The following is a 15,049-nucleotide window of genomic DNA, read 5'->3' as shown; positions in this document are numbered from 1 at the left end:
CCACCTGACATTTTCTCTAAAATGTTTGTATGAAATGCTAATTTAAATCTTTATTTATTATATGCATTTTTTGTGCCTTTTATTATTTTCTGTTATCAGCATTTTATAAAAATATATATATTTATATTATTTATAAAACTAAAACTATGTAATAGATATTACTGTATATTATCAATCCATCCATCCATCCATCATTTCTGCTTTAAACTAAACTGACTGGATATCTATTATTCAAAAATAAACAGATGAATGTAAAATACAGTAAAACACCCTAAATCTGTTGAAATGCGTCAACCTGATGGTGGTTGAGTTTGCAGCTGGATATTATTGGGAGATCGCTGACAGAAAAAGTGAACAGCTCCACCAGAGCACGTCTAAAGCTCATGCAAGTTTAGTTTACATTCTATGGCAGAAACACCATTGAGCCTGGCTAGATTCTCCTGTATGAACGCACGTCCGTTATAAAACACTCACAGGAGATTAATTTGGACAACTATGCGGATATATTAAATGGTTCATTCAAAAATACACAAAGAGAGACTTTCACTTCACGCAAAGTTTGTGAAGGAACAGACTTGCGCGTACTAGTTACAGACGTCATCACTAGGCTAAGTTTGAAGTAGTCAATCAGAGAACAGGAGAAAGTCCATTACTTCAATAATTTAATATAGCATATTAATAATGAAATCCAAAAATTATATTATAATATATTGCAGCCCACCTGCAGGATGGCTGAGGCCAACTCTTTGAGAATCAATGATTTAAACGACTTGAGTCAAATCTTTTTTGTGCGTTTTTAGATTTAACCCTCAGCTGGATGTTTTCATTCAATTAGAGCTGTGTTGCACACTGCATAGAATGGATTTTCAAAAACCCATAATAGGGGCTCTTTAAGATCCACATTCATGCTTGTTAATATTAGTTAATGCACTGTGAACTACCAATGAACAACTGTATTTCCTAGTTTAAACTAGTATTAGCTAGTTTTACCAAACTTAAATACCATAATAAATTGTTCACCGTTTATTCATTTTAGTGAATGCATTAACTAACATGAATCTTATTGTAAAGTGTTGCCGGAAAATATTTTAGTGACTACTAGCACTTGGAGTAAAAATTAAACAGCACATTACGTTGACCAGAAAATCTGTATTTTTGACCTTTTGTTGCTTAAATGTTTGACCAATGTCTCACCCACTGATAAATAAAAATGGCTGTGGCTCAGACGTTCACAGTAATTTTCATCTGCCCTGATATTTTTGTCTCATTTCCCCCGTTGTGGGATCCAGAGTCTTAGATTTCAGACATACAGTACTGTGTGGTGTCTGAAAAGTGTAAATGGGAGGAAATGATGAAGAGAGGCTGTTTCCACAGGAGTTGGTCAGTGGCATGGCTCAATGGGTCTTTTTTTTTTTTTTACACTTTTTCTCTTTTCATTTCTGCTCTCCCCTGTTAGGCACAGTAAAAGATGGACTCCTGACCATAGGGAATGTCTCAGCTCCTGTGTACAGCCCAGATGAAAAGATGAAGGTCCCAGATGTGCTCTTTTATGAGAACGTTCAGGTGAGGTCCTTATCTGTCCATTACCAGCAGGAAACATTGTCCACAGCACACAGCCTAGAGCAGGAGAGATACAAGACCAGAGAGCACAGTGCTTTCAGCCTCCAGAGCTTTTAAAAGATATTCTAACAACAAAAAAAATTTAAAAGAAGTGAAGTCTAGACATTATAGACATTTTAACATTAAGTGTTGTTGTTGAATGTTAAAAGCATTCATGTTCATGAAAAGAACAAAAAAAAACATACATAATAGATGATTTATTTATTATATTATTTTAGTGCTCAACATAAATGAGTACACCCCCCATTTGAAAATGAATATTTTTATCCATTTCTCAGTGAACACAGCCAATAATTTGTGCTACATTAAATCAAAACAGTTTTATTTAACAGTTAGATCCATTATAATAAAAGTTTTGTTCACCTAACATCTTTATGAATAGAAAAATAATACATTTAAACTCAAATGTATATGTTTTCTGTTTCTCTGGATTTTTTTGTTTTGTTTATAAATTTTATTTAATACATTTCCCAAACATATTAATTTGGGTGTACTATTTTTTGGACTGTAATCTTTTTGTTATTTTTAGTTCCAGTTTTGGCTTTAGCACTCACTAATCTATTGTAAATGCACACATGCATTATTGTAAAGCATTTTATAGAAAATAAATATCTAAAAGAGGGATCTGTGAGTGATGTGCTCATTTATGCCAAGCATTGTATATAAGGCAAGCCCTTACAATAAGGTTTTATTTAAATAAATTTACATGCATTTTTTATATTGTTTTTACCAATGCAAAAATGTTAAGCACAGTGCTTTGGATTTTAATGCTAATATGTATCTAATGCACACTTTTTAAAGGCATTGTTAACTTTTTTTGTACTAATGCAAACAGCAAATCAGGGAATCTACCCATTCCTAGTTTACATGCAATGCAAAATGATAGTTTTACACAAAAAAACTACCTGATTTCCTTTTCTATGTGTGAGACTTTTGTTTTATTAATGAATAGAAAAATAGACAGTAAAACTGTTTGCGGCAATCATCAATGTTAATTAAGACAAATTAAAATATTGTGGGAAGAATGGTGGAAGTATCTAGCAGCATTACAAGCTGTTCTTCATTCATTTTGTTTTTTTTTTCGGCTTTGTCCCTTTATTAATCCTGGGTCGCCACAGCGGAATGAACCACCAACTTATCCAGCATTTGTTTTACGCAGCGGATGCCCTTCCAGCTGCAACCCATCACTGGGAAACACCCATACACACATTCACACACGTACACTATGGACAATTTACTTTACCCAATTCACCTATAGCGCATGTCTTTGGACTTGTGGGGGAAACGGGAGCACCTGGAGGAAAACCCACTCAAACACGGGTAGAACATGCAAACTCCACACAGAAATACCAACTGACTCACTATAGATTATATTTTTGTTTATTATCCCATACTTACTGTTGTTTCTAAGGGGCGATTCTAGGATTTAATCCTTAAAGGGGTCTCAGCCCTCGCTACTGTTGCTGATAACACTAAAAGTATCAATAGTAGCAATATACATGCATAGGTTGTTTATCCAAATCTGACCAATCAGATGTGGGCTTTAGTATTTCTATCCCCATTTCACCAGTAGGTGCTGTTAGGTGGAACTAGAGCTGAAAACCAGGAGACGAGAGAAAAATGACAACAGCCAATAAGAATAAGAATTTCCTCCAAGGTTTTTGGTCACTCTAGGTGTTTTAACGTCTAAATATATGTGTGGGGAGGGGGGTTGTTTTAGATTTAATTAGCTCAGGAAAATATGTATTGTTTATTTTGGTATGATTATTATTATTATTTTTTTTGTCATATCATAAGAAATATAGTTAACGCAACATTAAAGTTACTCAACAACATTGCATTTCACATATTTTCCCAGTATTGTGCACCCTTACAAATGGCACTAGAAACCAAATAAATACAATTCAAAGATGTCCGTTTCTGCTCTTGCCTGCAAAAAAAGTGGATTAAAATACCAAGATACAAACCATACACTTATAACATACAGTATTTGCACATTCATACCACATTTCCCACAGGTCTTGTTTTTTTATTAACAATGATCACATGAGCTCGGTTTGGCAATGAGGAAAGCTCAATCTGTCTCTGTTTAAGCCTTATAAATCAACTGGATCTTTTGCTCAAATGTCAGATCTCAGAGAGAACCCCCAGAAGAGCATTGCCAAAGCACACGTACACATTAAAGCACAGCATGATCTGGACAGGTCCATGCTAAACATTTTTCATTATTAGGCATTTATAGGTTTTCTTTCTCCAGCATGTTCTGTTTCCAACATTAAGTTCTTTGTTGGCATCAGTAGTTCCATGAAGATTCTTTAAAGTTTGTGTGAAATCAAAATTTACAATGTATATTTAGTTAGTGCACATTGTTATTCTTTAGGTAAACAATTAATCCGAGCAACCTAATCCACTGAAAAAAAAAAAGATTTTGGTAATCTTCAATCAAATTCTGAGCTTCTGCATTTGGAGTTGGAGTCTGTTGATGTCAGTTTGACAGCTTCAGCCACAATATTCTTAACCATGCCCCTCCTACCATAAAGCCTGATTTATCTTTTCGCCTGGCAGCACATCTCTGCTGACTCTACGTGCACCTCACAAAATGGACGAGGCTTTTATACTTGTTCGCCGTTGTGATATTCTTTAAAACAACAGGGGGCAGTCAAAAGAAACCCACTGTAAAATCAGACGGTTAAACATAGAAGTAGGAAGCTTCCGGAACTACGTCATACCATTAATATTGTTCAAGATTTTTATTTTTTTTTTATTAATTATTTTTTAGGGGTTTTCACCTTTATTGTATAGGACAGCATAGAGTATTGACAGGAAAGCATGGGGAGCAGAGAAAGGGGAAGGATCGGCATAGGACCGTGAGGCGGGAATCGAACTCAGGTCGCCGTGAGCACCAGAGTGCATGTGTCAACGCACTAACCACTACACCACTGGTGCCGACGTTCAAGATTTTTAAACAAATTATTTTTATTATTTAAAATATATATATATATATAAGATTTTTTTTAATCGAACTTTGTTGCATCACTTGCTTTTGTTCATATCTGGGACAGTTCTACCTTTTAAAGTTTATTAAAATATTAATGACAACAAAACATGGTATAGAAAGAATAAACCATTATTACCAATAAAGCCTAGAAAAACAGGGCATCAGTATATTATAGACCGGTAGGTTCAAATGTTATTTTCCAGTTATCAAAGAAATAATTTGTTACTTCATTTTAGTTTTGTAACTATTAAATTAAATCCTATGAATGATGGAAAAACTAATTCTGTAATATTAAAACCACCCAGGTCTCCACTTTTTTCAAATGGCCTCTCTTTTTGGTTTTAGAGGGCCAAGAAACCCCTGTCTCACCAGGGTGTTTTCACACCTCTAGTTTAAAAAAAGTCAAGAAAGTGCATAAGTCCAGCTTTGTTTAGGGGGGAGTGTCGGGGGAAGGAAAGAGGGAGGGTTTTGCATGAAAATTAGGGTTTCAGTTTGGGCACGCGCTGATTTTCACAGAGGCAAAATAACACACACACACACACACACACACACACACAGGGGAGAAAAACAGTGACTACGTTTACACGGACATCAGTAATATAATTATTTGCCAAATTCTTAATTTGTCGACTTAAACTGCAGTTTGGCACTTTCACTTTCATTCAGGAACATTTCATGCATGCCCCCATGACAAATGAGATATTGGATGCGAGGACCTGCTGGAAGAGTCTAGTTTTAATGGCAAAAACAACCAATTTTCACTTTTTGGTGAGATATATGTGTCCTAATAGTGTTTTTAACGTGGGACACATATATGACTGTCAACATCTCAAAAAATGTGTTTTGGTGTCTATAACAAGACTGAGCAGTGGAGGTGTGCCGAGGGAGTGTGGATCCCTAAAGAGGAAAATTTAAAAAACATCAACCAGTTTCGAACCATCTCTCTATGTGTTGAAGGGAAAGTGTTTTTTAGCATCGTCTCATGAAGACTGACAGAGTTCCTCCTCAAGAACAATTATATCGATCCTTCGGTGCAGAAGGGGGGCATTCCTGGAGCGCCTGGCTGCTTAGAACATACTGGAGTAGTTACACAACTCATTAGAGAGGCCCATGAGAACTAAGGGGACTTAGTTGTCTTGTGGTTGGACCTGGCAAATGCCTATGGGTCCATACCCCACAAGCTGGTCGAGCTCACTCTACACCGCCATCATGTTCCTAGTTAGATTAAGGACCTCATTCTGGATTACTACAATAATTTCATTATGCGGGTCACATCTGGGTCAGAAACATCAAACTGGCATCGTATTGGGAAAGGAATAATAACAGGCTGCACCATTGCAGTTATTCTTTTCGCTCTTGCCATGAACATGGTGGTCAAGTCAGCCGAAGTGGAATGCAGAGGGCATTTAACTAAGTCAGGTGTGCGACAGCCCCCTATTAGAGCGTATATGGATGACCTTACCATCACAACAACAACGGCCCCAGGGAGCAGGTGGCCCTCCAAGTCTAGGTCCGTGGTGCTAAAGAAGGGGAAAGTGGTTGACAAGTTCCATTTTATCATCTCAGGAAGTGTCATCCCAACCATCACGGAGCAACCTGTTAAGAGTTTGGGCAAGCTCTTCGACTCTAGCCTAAAAGACTCTGCAGCCATCCAGAAGTCGAAAAAATAACTTGGAGCTTGGCTCACGAAGGTTGACAAATCCGGCCTGCCTGGTAGGTTCAAAGCCTGGATCTATCAGCACTCAATTCTGCCCAGAGTTTTGTGGCCTCTGCTGATCTATGCAGTCCCAATGTCAACAGTTGAGTCCCTAGAATGGAAGATAAGTGGCTTTCTTCGAAAATGGTTGGGCCTTCCACGCAGCCTTACCAATGCTGCACTGTACGGGATGAGTAACACCTTGCAGCTGCCATTAAGTGGCCTCACGGAAGAATTCATAGTCGTATGCACCAGAGAAGCCCTACAGTATAGGGACTCTAGAGACTGCAAGGTGTCATCAACCTGCATTGAGGTTAGGACAGGCAGGAAATGGAATGCTGGGAAAGCAGTGGAGGTGGCAGAGTCACGCTTGAGACAAAAGGCTCTGGTGGGCACTGTGGCGACAGGCAGAGTGGGCTTGGGCTATTTTCCACAGACATTAGTTAGCCAGGTCCATGGCAAGGAAAGACACCACCTACTCCAGGGAAAGGTTCGAGCAAGTGTGGAGGAAGAGAGAGTCAGCAGGGTGGTAGGACTCCAGCAGCAGGGAGCATGGACTAGGTGGGATAATACACTGCAACGTAGGATCACCTGGGCGAACATCTTGCAGGCAGATTTCCAGCGAGTCCATTTCCTGGTACAAGCTGTCTACGATGTACTGCCAAGTCCATCAAACCTCCATGTGTGGGGAAAGAATGAGACGCCTTCCTGCCTTCTTTGCTCTGGAAGAGGCTCTTTAGAACACCTCCTCAGCAGCTGCCCCAAGGCTCTGGCTGATGGTCGTTATCGTTGGCGCCATGACCAGGTGCTTAAGGCAATTTCTAAGAGCTTAGCCTCAGCCATCAGCACCAGCAAGAATCATCATGCTCCAAAGAAGGCAGTCCACTTCATTAAAGTTGGAGAAAAACCCTGGGCCCTCCCACAATTAACAACAGGCCTCCTTCACAAAGCCTCGGACTGGCAGCTGGAGGTCGATCTGGGAAAACATCACATCGCAAAAACTCGACTCCGCCCAGACATTACAATCATCTCAGAAGCTTCAAGACAGCTAATTATTCTGGAGCTGACAGTGCCTTGGGAAGAGCGCATTGAGGAAGCAAATGAGAGGAAGTGCGGAATTAGGAATTAGTGGAGGAGTGCAGGGAGAGAGGCTGGAGAACTTTCTATGAACCCATAGAAATAGGATGTAGAGGCTTTGCAGGGCGTTCACTTTGCAAAGTCCTCAGTCGCTTGGGCATTACAGGGGTGGCAAAGAAAATGGGCCATTCGATCTGCAAGTGAAGCCGCAGAGAAGGCCACAAGGTGGCTGTGGATTAAGAGGGCAAATCCGTGGACTGCTACTGGGACACAAGTCGGGACTTGATCAACCCCGGCTGGGTCACCTGGGTGAGAGTGTATGATGTTGAGAGACCAGAAACACCCAATGATCCCAGGATACATCACTGATGATGTGTCCCAAATGCATCCATGAATGTTTCTTGCATAACAAACTTATCCCTCAAGTTTTTCTAAAGAAGTCTCAGGATGTCGCGCGCACTCAAAGCGTACCTCCGCAAACACAGCGATGCCATCACATTCACTGCGTGCACTCAAACGAATTAGTGGACATGTTAAGTAAAAACCAGGCTTCAGTTTGATATAAAGAAATGATGTGCAAAAAGAAAGCCCCTCCCCCAACTCAGTATTCCACTTAAGTTAAAAGTACATCAACATATTGAAATAAAAGTCTCAAACACTTCCAGTTCATGCAGAACTTAACATCTATTAAATCCTTTCCATTCCATGCAAGGTTGGAAAAATGTTGGTAGTAAAATTAACGTTAATAATAACGTTTGACTTAAAGGTTATTTGGTGTTTTTTTTCTATGGCATCACTGCAAAAACCTACTTTTTAACCTTTGTTCAGTTACTGTACATGAGTAAAACCAGAAATCTTCAGAAAAACATCAGTCTTATGTTTCACAAGTATATGTTTGGCAATTGCATGGGTCAAATTTATCAGTAATTCTTTGATATCAAAAATAATTAGATAATTATAGTAAAGATCATATTCCATGATGATATTTTATCATTTCCTATTGTAAATATATCAAGGTCTCACTTTATATTGTGGCTTTAAATAATATGTACTTGCAGTAAAATCAATATTTTTTTAAATGGGACTTATTGTGTAAATAACTGTTTTACATTGTATTTATAATTGATTAAACACATGCATTGAAATACATTTTTTATTACTCTTTTGACCATCCCGCTTACACATTAATCCACCCTTAAACCTACCAAACCTGTCCCTAACCCTATACCTGTATCCCATTTTTAAGAGCACCAGTAGTGTTCTGCAATACATTATGAAAACAGTATATGCAGTGTATTTATATTTTGATGCAAGTACATACTAATTAGGCCACTTAATGTAACGTGGGAACAAAACTCAGTTATTGATTAGCAATGTGCATAATTTAGACAACTTGAAAGACCCATTTTTTGTTGAATATTTTGATTTATTTTAAACCCCCAGATCTCAGATTTAGAAATGGTTGTATCTCAGCTAAATATTGTCCTGTCTTACAAAGTACAGCAATGGAAATATTCATTCAGCTTTTAGCTGTATAAAAAATTGAGTTTTGTGGTCCAGGGTCAAATTTGTTCTGGAAATTGACATGTTTTCACCCTTAGTTTGGTTTATTTAGGCATGTATGAACACAGCCGTCAGCTAGGTTAGATTGACCTTAAAAAATAGTCTGAGATCTCCTGAAAGAAATGGTCTTGGCTCACTTGAAAATTAATTCTTGTGTGGTTCACTTATGCTGACAGAGTGATCAGCCCCAACGGAGCAATGATCCAGGCTGTTACTCAAAGTATGAAGAGTTATTACATGAACATAAGGCAGCAGGTTTGCTCAAAATAAATCATGGGGAGACTCATCATAAAGGAACACTCCACTTTTTTTTGGATCCATTATTAATTCCATTCAGCTGATCTCCGTGTCTGCCCGGATTGATTTTTAGCTTAGCGTAGCATAAATCATTGATTCAGATTATAGCATTAGTTTCTCATAAAAAAAATGCAAATAAAATAAAGTTTAAAAACAGATAATTAAGATAAAAATTTTTTTTTTTCCAATTAAAATATTGACCCTTCTGTAGACACATTATGTACTAAGACCCATTGAAATTAAAGGGTTGCTTTTTTAAAAATATGATATTATATAGCAATGTTACCCAGTTACCTAGATATACATATATATATATATATATATATATATATATATATATATATATATATATATATATATATATATATATATATATATATATATATATATATATATAGATATATATATATATATATATATATATATATAGATATATATATATATATATAGATATAGATATATATATAGATATATATGTGTGTGTGTATATATATATATATATATATATATATATATATATATATATATATATATATATATATATATATATATATATATATATATATATATATATATATATATATTCTGAGTTCAGATGCAAAACCTTCTAAATCCATCAGACCTCTTTTCTGGTAAATAAGCATTTTCTATCAGGCTCCTCTGATTAGCTTCAGAAGTTTCATTTTATAGATAATGAAAATGTTATTAACTAGTACATAAAATAACTTTATTTTTTTCAAAACTGTCACTTAAGACAATTGTTTGGTTTTAAACAAGGTAGATTTTATTTTGTGTTAACCAGCTAAATCCATTTGTGCTTTTTTTGCAAAAACCTCTAAATCCACCTATTGGGACAAGACAATGTAATTAGTTGAAAAATCACTAAAGATACTATTAGAAATTATTTTACCACACATAAAACACCTAAAATTAAAAATATATAAATATGTCAAGTAAGTGGCGGTTCATTCCGCTGTGGTAAGCCCTGTGGTAAACATTAATTAAATCTTAACTATCTGCTGTCAGTTCTGATATTTGGGATTTAGATTTAATCTAAGTAGAACATTGTAAACGTTGCAAACATTGTAAACTAAGCTTGGTAGATTCAAATAGTGTAGTGTAAAAAGGAAACCTCAATGTCTGTGCATTGTCTATTAATATACAAAGCTTGTCAGATGTAGGTATTATGAGGTAATACAAATAATGTATAGTTTTATATATTATATTTATCTTTTAAAAATAGCCTAAATTAGCAAATAAAACACAAGGTAGGCCTACTGGGCTAAAAGGGAATGCCTCTCAGACAATTTTAAAAGCTGTCATTCATTCATTCACCATATTCAAGGTCTTGGTCTCTTTTTCGTCTTTTGTTTATCCTCATAAAATCCATGTGGAATAGACGAACAGCATCTTAGCTCTGTCTTTCGTGAAATGGAGTTGCCATTTAATGTATAATAAATCGGACTCATTCAAAGTAGTGTCTCTGCGCAAAAAAACATTATGAATGCATGTTACACTTCCGACTGTACATTGTGTTTTCTTGTTCTTATAATGCACAGAGTTTTGAAGTAAGGGATGTTTTCATTTGCCGTTCACTGACAATCGAACAGGCTCATCCAGTTCTTCAAACTCTGTCTTTTAAAATCAAAATCGAAAGCGGAATAAAACAGTCTCCTTATAAAAGCCGGTGTATCAGCTACATTGATAACACATGATTCGGTTCGCGCCTTCTGACATACCGGTTTTTGCTAACAAAGGCAAGTGGCCTTTAGAGGCTTTTGCCAACAAACTGTTAATTCTGAATGCGCTGACACTGGGATTTAGTTGATTTCAATCAAAAATATCTGTTGAAAATGTACTACGTGCCTAAAGCATTCGCTCAATTTCATTAGCTAATTTTTGGTGGAAGTTAGGGTATAAGTTATATATATATATATTCAAAGGTTTAACTAGCTTGGTTGGTTAGGCAAGTCGTAACAATAGTTTGTTCTGTAGACAACTGAAAAAAAATGCTGCTTTATTGGGCTATATATAAATGAAATATATAGGAAATACTGTGAAAAATCCTGGCTCTGGTAAACATAATTTGGTAAATGTTTGATAAAGAATAAAAAATTCACAGGATCAAATAATTTGGATTTCAGTTGCATATATTGATAGATCTGTTTAGCTTTATGTCATGATATAAAAAAACTGTAAAGTATTATCCACAATATTTATTGTCATTGCCACATTGCATGTGTTTCAAATAGTATCATGCCAGAGATATATAGAGATATAAGGGGAGAGCGAGGGATGACCCAGATATTCCTCCCTCACTGCCACCTCTCCCTCTCTTTAGAGGCCCAGAAAGAGATGGAGGAAAAAAGTTACTCATGTCCCACTTTTCAGTGACCTGCTTTTTTGCCTTTCGAGCACTAGAAGGAGAAGTGCAGTAGTCCACTGAGGCGGAAATGAGGACGCTTCCCTCCCAATATGGCAAACTCTTGTGTCCACTCACATCTCTTGTGCTGTATAATGCAAACAGCATCATCCTTGTGTCCTTATCATTGTAAAAAAAAAAAAAAAAAACATTGTGCGTTTAATTAGACCTGAACCAGCTTCAGTTTGTGTTTCTGTAAAATATAAGTGATCTTTTTAGACATTATTGATTTTGGTGTTTTAGCTTTTTTCACATTTAATGTATTTTCGTGAGAAATCTGAGATGGATCTGGCCATATGACATATGGTAGACCACAAAAGTTGTGAGACGGCTTAAAAAAAAGCTTTAATTCTGTTAAGTTTGTTGCTTTTTCCCATGGTAAGCTACTGTATTACACCATGTAAATCAAAAAGTGAATGCATTTATAAGAATTTTAGCTTTTGCTTACAGTTGAAGAGAAAATTATTAGCATTATTAGAAATTTGAATTATTTTTCAAATATTTCTGTTTAATGGAGAAAAGTTTTTTTTTCAACATTTTTAAACCTAATAACTGTAATGACTGATTTCTTCCATCTCTGCCATGTTGATAGTACATGGTATTTAACTAGTTTGTAAGATTCAGTGATAAAATACAATTTAAAGGCTTAACTAGGTTAATTAGGTGGTTTGTTCTGTAACCAACTGATAAAATTATTCATTAAGGGGGCTAATAATATTTACCTTTGAATTGTAAATGACAGCAGCACTTGACTGGCATATAAACCTGCTAATGAACATGTTCTAAATAACAATTTGAGATATATATGGTACAGTATAATAATATATATGGTAATTTTTCAAAAAAATATTAGGCAGCACAACAGTCTTTTTTCACATTTGATATTACTGGAAAAATGAGTAACACTTTATAACTACACACTATGAACCATTTATTAAGCATTAGTAAATAGTGAAATCATTATTTGTTAAACATTAACTCTACATTAAAAAACATGTAGCGAAACCATAGAGCAGGGCTATTCAATTGGCAATTTGTTCCAGCCCTCCAAATAGAGTGACCAAGACATCAAAAATAAATTTAGTTCAGTCAAAAAACAGCCACTATAGTTATGAAGTGATGTGCGTCTGTTCAATACAGCAAAAGCTGCAGTTGAAGGCAGGAGTCACCTGACGTTAAGCGAGTGGCGCGAGCAGCTGAAAACATTTGGATACTTAAAGGCTTCTCAATGCCGCGTTTTTCTTGCATGGAACGAAACTGCTGATACTAAACAAAGTTATGCCACCTGTGCGCTAGTTTAAAGTTCTGAGCTTATAGCTACACCAAGGCTAATACGCACGCACACTGGATTAACTATAGCAGCGGGCCGTTCACATATCGTGTCTTTTCCGCATGCAAGTTTGTTATTTCCAATATTAGAATATATGCAAATATGCGTGCGCAAGCGGATTATGGCTTTCAGTGCAATGTACAGTAAACAAAAAATACGTTAGTCAAATTATTACAAATCATTAAAATGATTATATATGTATGAACACAGATGATAACAACCGTTCATTTAAATACTTGCCTAACATAAAGTGTAAATTTACATTAGACGTGATAACCGTTAAACCATGATTATTCTTCAGACTAATCATGCAACCAAAATCTATAATTGTTGCATCTATAATTGTTATGCAGTTCAAAACATAACATATGAATGTGTCTGAATGAAGAAGAAGCCTACTTAAGCAATGCACTGCTTTTGTTGTGCTTTGAAATACAACATTTAAATATGTTTGTAAAAAAAAGTCTATTGTACAATCCAGTGATGTTATGTAGTTTCAAAATACAATATATTAACATTTTAATGTAGAAAAATACAACAAGGGTGTCTTAAGGAGCAAAAATACAACATATGGGCTCTAATATGCTGTTGTGTCATCACTTGCATTGCAAGTCCTATCTCTCCAGCCCCTCATTTAGGATGCTTTTCATGAACTGGCCCCCATGACAAACTAATTGAATAGCCCTGGCATTGAGCGAAACAGTCGGCAAAATGGGATAATGCAAGTTTGTGTACTCCTGGTTGGAGAAAGACGAGTTTAAACAGTGGCTGAAACCTGTCGCTGAAAACAGCCATGTAATTTATTCTTTCAAGCTTTGTTTCTTCCAAGCTTATCTGAGTTCTGTTGCATGATTGTGCTCTGTTGATTTATTTAACTACTACTGTTTATTAACAACTGTTTATTAAGCGAAAGGTTTGATACTGATTACAACTTGGTAAGTGGCGATGAGGTCTTAAAATATTCTGAGAAGGTCTTTAAAAAGTCTTAAAAAGGTATTGAAATTATCTTTAGGATTCCTGCATATACTCTGTTTGACAATTTTCATTTTCCATTCATGTTAGCCAGCACACACTCTTTTACACGTAGGGATTTACACATACCTAAATTTAAATAGTAACAGTTCTTGACCCAAGCGACAAGCAAAAATTAGGTATCATTGGAAAGAAGACACTTTATTATGATCCATCTAGAAAGTTTCATGCAAAAAAAAATCAAAAGTTATACACTATAATTCTTATAATTGGTTACAAGTAATGAGAAAAAAAATTACTGTTCAATATTTGTTTTTCCATATACAAACACATGAAATCAGTCATGTAATAACCTAGAAAAAAATATGCCTTGAAAAGCAAGTCTCTCTTGAGTTCTTATTCTTCTAATGTAATGAAGATGGCATGCAAAATGAGATTCCTGCAAAAAAGTTTTCCGAGACTATATCTGTGTCCTTCTCTCCCACACAGTCAGAGGCACTTTCTCTTAAATGACCTTCCCAAACTAAACTGGTAACCGTTGCTGAATAAATTGGGCTAAGTTCACATTTCATGTATCTTTGGAAAGAAGACGTTTTGGGCTGTATGTTTTATACTTGCACTATACTGTATACTTTGGGCTAATATTGATTTTTAAAAAACACACCTGTTATAGTCATGCAAATCAAGCCATAAACAGCTGTAACCTTTCATTTCCACAATGATCATTTCACATAATAATTTCCATCATTTTCATATTCCACAACTGACTTCATTATAAAATATATATTCATCTTTTTTTATTTTTACAGCATATGATGGTCATGCAGGACATGCTGAAGGACTTCCTGTTGGGGGAACACCTGCTTCTCGTGGGGAACCAGGTAATTGAGGATTCCCATGCCCGCGATGACAGTCTGTAGAGGCATCTGTCTGTCCAATCACATACTGAGAACTGAACAGACGTACAGTACAGCACAGTAGCCCAGAGCAGTGGTGTCCTGCCATCAAGCACAGCTGTCCACCAGCTACAGGCGAAACTAGAGCTGAATGTGCCCGACGGCAGACACAAACTCA

At 36.1% G+C, this 15,049-nt stretch overlaps 1 protein-coding gene across 1 annotated transcript in view; it reads left to right on the top strand.

Moving 5' to 3' along the window:
* Window positions 1–15,049, top strand: part of vwa8 (von Willebrand factor A domain containing 8) — a 241,414-nt gene that overhangs the window by 59,905 nt on the left and 166,460 nt on the right. Inside the window, exons 19-20 of the mRNA XM_056464990.1 lie at window positions 1,457–1,563; window positions 14,785–14,856. Coding sequence (XP_056320965.1) covers window positions 1,457–1,563; window positions 14,785–14,856 — 179 coding nt within the window. The remainder of the gene's footprint in view (window positions 1–1,456; window positions 1,564–14,784; window positions 14,857–15,049) is intronic.

This window comes from Danio aesculapii, chromosome 9 (assembly GCF_903798145.1).
Source record: "Danio aesculapii chromosome 9, fDanAes4.1, whole genome shotgun sequence".
NCBI classification, from domain to species: domain Eukaryota; kingdom Metazoa; phylum Chordata; class Actinopteri; order Cypriniformes; family Danionidae; genus Danio; species Danio aesculapii.
Note: the sequence above shows the minus strand (reverse complement) of the source record. Positions and strands in the feature narration are given on the sequence as shown.